The sequence below is a fragment of the Lissotriton vulgaris genome, chromosome 6 (assembly GCF_964263255.1).
Source record: "Lissotriton vulgaris chromosome 6, aLisVul1.2, whole genome shotgun sequence".
Taxonomy (NCBI): Eukaryota; Metazoa; Chordata; class Amphibia; order Caudata; family Salamandridae; genus Lissotriton; species Lissotriton vulgaris.
The window spans coordinates 622,719,509-622,727,721 of NC_141694.1; the positions used below are offsets into that span (position 1 = coordinate 622,719,509).

Sequence of the window (8,213 nt, forward strand, 5' to 3'; positions counted from 1 at the left end):
TCCCTCCTACTTTGAGTTGGCGGCATTGACGAAAATAAGGAATAAAATGATATTTTTACCGGCCTCCCGCTTCCGTTTCCATCTTCTACTCCATCGTCCTGTTCCCTCCTTTGCTGCCCTGACCCCACCACAATGCTAAACAACTCTGTTGTCACCGAGATCTAAGGTAAGCTGCGTGTAAAATTGTGTTATGTATCGTGTGTTGCTGTAGCCTTGGGTATTTCTGCTTTGCTCTTACATGCAATATTTTTCTCAGGTGTAATGCAATTGTGTTAATTTTCCTACTTATGAATGTAAATAGAAAACACCTGTGTTGACACCTAAAAGAATATTTGTTGTTTTAGTGCTTGGGGTGTTGTTCTAGTGGTGCCTGTGGGTTGGCATTTAATAGTTTGTTTATGTTGTGTGAGAGGCATGCACTATGTAACACAGAGGGACAGAACACATTGCCTGCATTTGTTTTTCATGCAAACAGGACACATATGTGTATTGACACATTAATACGTTGTACTTACCAGTCTCCACTCCACCTGGGACTCACTCCGTCTACAAACCACCGCCAGGACACTGTCATCACAATGGGGACATCTGAATCGGCTTGGCGCAAACCGATTGGCCTGATGGTGACAGAGTACTGTTAGTCAGCAGAGAGGACCGTCACAGTGGCAGTCTCTACTGTCTATTGCTGCAACATCTAAGTACTGTGGGAGGACCACTGTCAGCTTGGCGGAGTACTGGGAATCACCACTGCGGCATGACCACAGTAGTCTCATCAATATTTAAATCAGGCCCGTCATTTTTACTTTTGTCTCCTGACTAATTTCAATCTCGAGTACACCATCTTCCCTCTATACCCATGTTCCTCCTTTTCCCACTCATTCTTTTTTGTTGCCTTATGGAACAAAAGTTCCTCTTTTCTCTAAATCTTGTATACACTCCTTCTCTAATGGGCTCATTTTACAAGTCAAACTGTGTTCATATGCCTTAATAATATTTATTCTAGTAGGTGGTCTAAAGAAATACCAGTCTCTTTCCATCTCATAAGCCTGTAGGTGAGGATTCTCGACTTGTGAAGGGGAACTTTGGAGAGGATGAATTAATAATTGGAAGAATAATATTCAACATGATTCTGCCTATAAAATAAACTAAGCCATATACTACAGGTGACTGCATATGAAAGTGGAATGTGATGTTAGGTCAATATTGTGGACAAAAAAATGGATTTTGTAATGTAAATAGAGTTTTATGTAGTAAATATGGAATAGTTTAATATGTAAATGTTATATAGTGTTAATTAAATGTATTCCACTAATTTTTAATACTATATATAAATATATATGAACAATCTCACAAGATTGGGTTCTACCGAGATCCTGCTCCCGTCGTCAGGTGGCGTGTGGGTCGGCGAACCCGGAAATGCCGAAAATGTAATTACCAATCCAAAGGTTGCAAATAAGCAAACGCGCACTCGGCCATATGTCTGCTCAAAACGTTTTATTCCTCACACAAACTTTACGCGTTTCGACACCAAATGTGTCTTGATTACACGTTAACCAGCAAAACAAAATGCTTGTATTAAATAAACATTGACAATGGACTTAGTTCAACAACATAGAAAACGTCCACGTAGTCAGGGCTTGTGGGTGAAAGTGGTAACTTTGAGTGCCATCTTTAAATGGAGAAAATAACATCACATTATTACATGTTGTGACCATTTGAAATGCATTTACAAGGACTCAACTATGTCCAGCAAAACATATAGATAGGCAAAAGAAGTACTTGTAAGTGTTACTTACTCTATCTATAAAAGCATGTAAGTCAAGACACTCAAAGCAGTCCCCCTGGGGTACATTTCATAAGTGCAGCACGATGACTGGCTTAAATACAACCTGCCCTCAGACTAGTGCCTATTTGTGAAACAATTGCATGCAATAATTGCTGTAGCGGTAGGGATATTTATCACAGGACTAGTGCCTTTGTGTGCAAACTGAACATGCTGAAATTACGGAACCACAACAGGAGTAAGCAGTACTACTTTTCTACAAATTTTCATGAGGTCTAGTGCCTATGATGTCTCATATTCATAGATTCAGAAGTACAATGTCTGACATTCTGTCATTTACATACAACCAAGTCCCAAAATACGTGTGACTGTTTATACAAGCAAGTAACCCCAAGAGAATTAATTTCTAAGGGTCATACAAGAAGAACCAAACAGTGAAAAGTGGATTCCTTATCTTATAATGGTGAAGTGACTTCATTCGCCGAAGAAAAGGGTAGGGAAGATGTGAAGTGAATAGAGAAAGTTGTGTCTCCCTTCCTTTCCTCCTGAAAAACATATACAAATAATTAAAATATGCATTAAAATTGGAATAAAAAACTAGGTAAAACATGCTAGTTTCATGTGGACTGCACCAGACAAACAATATATTACTAGATCACATCTATTACATATATTGTACATGCATAAATTCAATGACATCAATTTAAAGTACTATTCTTCATAGAGATGAGTTGCCAGTTCCTCATCAAGGTTGTGGCCCCCCGGGAATCTACTTTCTAGCTCCATAATCCACTTGGATTCTTTTTTCCTAAGTGCTAGGAGACGGTTGCCACCTCTTTTACCCATATTAACCTGTTCCACTGCATAGTATCTCAATTAAGAAGTATTAGATTGGTGGAACTCCTCAAAATGTCTGGCTACAGGGTAATGGGTGTCACAATTAGTGATAGCCCTGAGATGTTCCTGTACACGCTTTTTTGCCATGCAAACTGTACTGCCCACATAACGCATTTTGCATGGGCATTCAAGGATGCATACAACAAAGCTGGTGTTACATGTGAGAAATTGCTTGATCTTTCGTTTAGTGGTTTGCCCTGGTATGTCTATCTCTTTAACCATGTAGCTAGATTTACAAGCTCGGCAGTGACCGCAAGGGTAAAACCCTTTGAGTCCCTGTATGTGTTGTCTCTTGTTGTCTGAGATGTCACCTTTGACCAAGATATCCCTAAGATTTCTCCCTCTCCTGTAAGTGATTTGGGGTCTTTTTTTCATTTCTGGGCCTATGACCTGGTCAGACTGGAGTATGTTCCAGTTGTCTGCTAATATTTTGCGGACTTTGTCTGATTTATGATGAAAAGCAGTTATCAGTCTGGTTGTATTATTCTCACTGTCAGTATAGGGTTTAGGTTTAAGGGTTTCAGGTCTTTCTACTTCTACTGCTTTTCTCATGGCTTTTTCTAGCACCCACTCCGGATCACCTCTTTCACGAAATCTGGACATCATCACTTCTTGTTCTAGCTCAAAGTCTTTTTTATCGCTGCAATTTCTCTTGGCTCTGAGTAGTTCCCCATAGGGGATACTGCATTTGAGGGGGTCTGGGTGCGCACTGAGCGCGTGGAGAAGGCTGTTCCCAAACGTTTCTTTTCTTTGTAAGCTAGATGTCAGCTTATCATTGACAATATTAACTTCTGGGTCCAGGAATTCAACTCGATCCTCACTCATCGTGTAGGTCAGTTGTATATTATAAGTATTCCTGTTCAGTTTGTCAATGAAATTTTCTGCTTCTTCTCTTGTACCACGCCACACTGCAAACAGATCATCTATATATCTGATCCAATTTTGCACTTTAGAAAAATCCTCCCTGAGGCTCTCATCATTTGTCAGCTCTTCTTCCCATTTGCCTACAAACAGGTTCGCGAAACTCGGCGCGAATGCAGAACCCATGGCCGCGCCACGGGTTTGTTTGTAAATTGCCCCATCAAACTTAAATATATTGTTTTTGAGACACAATTTCATCATCTGTATTAACATATTGGTGTGTTCACGATAGCCTATTTCCCTCTTTTTTAGGTAATGGTAACTGGCTTCTAGCCCTTGGGTGTGGTCTATGATGGTATAGAGGGCACTCACATCCATGGTGATAAGTAGGAGGCCCTCAACCCACTGAATAGTTTCAAGTTTGTTTAAAAAGTCAGTGGTGTCTTTAATATGGGAAGGTAGTTGGCTAACGTAAACCCTGAGAAAGTGGTCAACATATTTTGACAAGTTCTCATTTACACTACCAATGCTAGAGATAATGGGTCTTCCCGGAGGTTCTCTTGAGTTCTTGTGAACCTTAGGAGAAAGGTAAAAAATTGGAATTTTAGGGTGATATTTTTTCAGGAAACGAAATTCATGCCAAGACAATAACCCTTCATTTTGCCATTCAGTGAGTTGTTCCCATGTTTCTATGATGCTCATGTTATAGTCATTCATATTGCTTTTACAGTAAAATTGTCCCCCATCCAATTGATGTAAAGCTTCTTTTATGTAAAGATCTCTGTACCACAATACGATATTGCCACCTTTATCTGATGGTCGTAGAATGACATTTTTATCATCTGCAAGGGAAAAAATGAAATCCATCTCTTTCTTGGTTAAATTCATCTCGCCTTTCCTCGCATAAGAGCGAGTATGTTTTAAGTGCGTAAGTTCTTTTGTCACTACTTTGTGGAAAGTATCTATAGAATCATGGGGGAGGGTAGGAAAGAACACAGATTTAGGTTTAAAAGGAGTACTTGCACCTCTGTCTGTGCATACTTCTCTTACTCCCACTAGCTGTTGGGTTGGTTCAATATTTGATGAAATGCCCCCTAAGGAAAAAACGTTTGTAACATGTCTGTGTCTCCTACTGTAAGTTCAGGGATACTCTCAGATGTTTCTGGGTTAGTGCCAGGTTTCTTCTTCACTAGTGATTGCCATTTGGAAAGTTTCAGTTTCCTGATAAATTTAAAGATGTCTACCCTTGTGTCAGCATAATTAAATAGTTCAGTGGGACAAAAAGTGAGTCCTAAGCATAGGGTTTGTTTTTTTTTCAAAACATAATGTTCTTGATGATAGGTTTATTATGGTTTTATTTACCGTTTGTTCATCCATATTTATTTTCTTTTTCTGTAACCCCCACGTTTGGTTCCCATTGTTTTTTTGCTGTTTTTGTCTTCTCCTCTGCTGGAGCTTGAGTCGTCTCTGTCATGCTCTCCCCTGCCTCTTGCTCTTCCCCTTGGACGTCCTCGTGTTGGAATCTGTTTGGGAGGCGGTTGATACAGCATTTCCATTTCTTTTTTGCGTCTTGTTCTTAGGACGCGGAATTCCTGTAAAAAATTCGGTATCTTAGTAGTATCCACTATGGGGATTGTGCTTGAGGATAGTTGTGAAGTATCCGTGTCCGAACCACTTGTAGCGATCACTCCTGATTGGTCATTGGTCATGTTAGTGGGATTTTGTCCATTGTTTGTGGCATCTTGTTGGTTATACAGATAATCATATTTCGGACTGTATGTCAAGATGCGTCCACTATCATAGTCACCGCAATTGCGGTGTAATTGTCTTTGTTTGCGATATTTAATGTCTTCCTCATGGTTCTTTAATCTGCCCTTCAGCTCATCTTTGAATTTTTTTATTGTTTCCTGTTCAGTACTTTTTAGGAATACCTCTTCCAATTCTTTAAGTTGTTGTAGGATTACCTCTCGATCCTCCCAAGCATATTTAATTAATATGCACAACATATTTTTTGAGCTACTTGCAGAATTTTGTGACCATTCCTCCAACATGTTGGGGTTCAGTGATTCATGTGATGGTGTTATGTAGATTCTGAGACCTCTTGGTATCATCGCTTTGTCTACATAATCTTGCAGTGATGTCGCCTCCCACCATTTAGAGGTTTCTTGTTTTTTAAGTTTTTCATATTTCTTTAATTGTTCATTAAGGGGATCATTTGTAGGTTTTTCAAGTGTTGTAGTGTGTGGTCCACTTTTGCCCGGAGCCCTGGCAAATAGTGACGCTGCCTCGCGTCTCCTTTCTCCTTCCTCGTCCATATCTGCGTATGGCCTCGAGTTGGTTGATGTCTAATTGTCTGTGCAGTCCGTTTAAATCTACTGTTTACTTCCCGCTGGTGTATGTGAGGAAACCGCGGTATTACTTCACGCTTCGTGTTCAAAGACACGGTTGTGTTTTCAATATTGCAGTTACATATTTCCCCGCTGTCATCAGCGGTTCCTGATGTCGTAAATATTGCACTCCAGGGTGGTTCACAAGAATACCGGTCAAAAGTCTCTCGAATCACATGACAATAGGGTGTATTCCGTATTACGCTGCGTGCCGTCTTGCACCCGCCTGCCCCGTCTCAGCTCTATCCCCGTAACCCTTGCGCTAACCCGGAGAAACCGTCGCACTCCTGCGTTGGCTTGATCCGGGTTAGACACAGCGGGAACCACAAAGGAAGGCTTACCGTACGGGGCAAGGCGTCACCACTCGTCCTGGTTCTTTCTCATGCATGGACTCTACTGTATCACGGCCGGCTCTGGATCCCTCGAAGTCAATGAACAATCTCACAAGAATGGGTTCTACCGAGATTCTGCTCCCGTCCTCAGGTGGCGCGTGGGTCGGCGAACCCGAAAATGCCAAAAATGTAATTACCAATCCAAAGGTTGCATATAAGCAAACACGCACTCGGCCATATGTCTGCTCAAAACGTTTTATTCCTCACACAAACGTTACGCGTTTCGACACCAAATGTGTCTTGATCACACGTTAACCAGCAAAACAAAATGCTTGTATTAAATAAACATTGACAATGGACTTAGTTCAACAACATAGAAAACGTCCACGTAGTCAGGGCTTGTTGGTGAAAGTGGTAACTTTGAGTGCCATCTTTAAATGGAGAAAATAACATCACATTATTACATGTTGTGACCATATGAAATGCATTTACAAGGACTCAACTATGTCCAGCAAAACATATAGATAGGCAAAAGAAGTACTTGTAAGTATGTTACTTACTCTATCTATAAAAGCATGTAAGTCAAGACACTCAAAGCAGTCCCCCAGGGGTACATTTCATAAGTGCAGCACGATGACTGGCATAAATACAACCTGCCCTCGGACTAGTGCCTATTTGTGAAAAAATTGCATGCAATAATTGCTGTAGCGGTAGGGATATTTATCACAGGACTAGTGCCTTTGTGTGCAAACTGAACATGCCGAAATTACGGAACCACAACAGGAGTAAGCAGTACTACTTTTCTACCAGTCATCGTGCTGCACTTATGAAATGTACCCCAGGGGGACTGCTTTGAGTGTCTTGACTTACATGCTTTTATAGATAGAGTAAGTAACATACTTACAAGTACTTCTTTTGCCTATCTATATGTTTTGCTGGACATAGTTGAGTCCTTGTAAATGCATTTCAAATGGTCACAACATGTAATAATGTGATGTTATTTTCTCCATTTAAAGATGGCACTCAAAGTTACCACTTTCACCAACAAGCCCTGACTACGTGGACGTTTTCTATGTTGTTGAACTAAGTCCATTGTCAATGTTTATTTAATACAAGCATTTTGTTTTGCTGGTTAACGTGTAATCAAGACACATTTGGTGTCAAAACGCGTAACGTTTGTGTGAGGAACAAAACATTTTAAGCAGACATATGGCCGAGTGCGCGTTTGCTTATATGCAACCTTTGGATTGGTATATAAATATATATGTGTACATAGTTTAATTTGATTAGTATAAATATATATATATGTATATATATATATATGTGTGTATATATATATATATATATATATATATATATATATTCACTGAAAAAACCATAGGTTTCACACCAGTTATAGTTAGGAATTAGCATTTAAAAAACCTATGAAATTCACTGAAAAAACCATAGGTTTCACACCGGTTATAGTTAGGAATTAGCATTTAAAAAACCTATTAAATTCACTGAAAAAACCATAGGTTTCACACCAGTTATAGTTAGCTGGAAATTTTACTGACATAAAACCATTGAAATTCCCACGTTATAGTTAGTCGGACTCACTATAACTTGCGCGTGCAATGCACTGCTGATGACATCACATATTACATCACTCATGACATGGTCAGTGACATCACTCATGACATCACTGATGACACCATCCTTGTGACACATTGACAGACCTCCTCTCAGTGTAAAGTAACCCTTTAGACACATATTCAAAAATAGAAACTGAAATTTTTAAAAAATGGAGATACCTATATCAGTTACAACAAGCAATTCTGTAATTCCACTATCTATATACACATCCACTCATTCACCAACAGTTCTATATAGTCACTCATACATATACTCACTCATCATATGAAGAGATACACCTATACATCCTGTTACACACCGACATTCATCCAAAAGTTA

At 39.7% G+C, this 8,213-nt stretch overlaps 1 protein-coding gene across 1 annotated transcript; it reads right to left on the reverse strand.

Moving 5' to 3' along the window:
- Positions 1 to 4,920: 4,920 nt before the first annotated feature.
- On the reverse strand, positions 4,921 to 5,856 carry LOC147707794 (uncharacterized). The gene has a single exon (XM_086925246.1). The coding sequence runs from the start codon at positions 5,854 to 5,856 to the stop codon at positions 4,921 to 4,923; it is 936 nt and encodes a 311-aa protein (XP_086781372.1).
- Between the last annotated feature and the right edge of the window lie 2,357 nt (positions 5,857 to 8,213).

Coding starts and splice junctions, on each gene's coding strand:
- LOC147707794 (XM_086925246.1), bottom strand. CDS start 5,856: ATGGACGAGGAAGGAGAAAGGAGACGCGAGGCAGCGTCACTATTTGCC.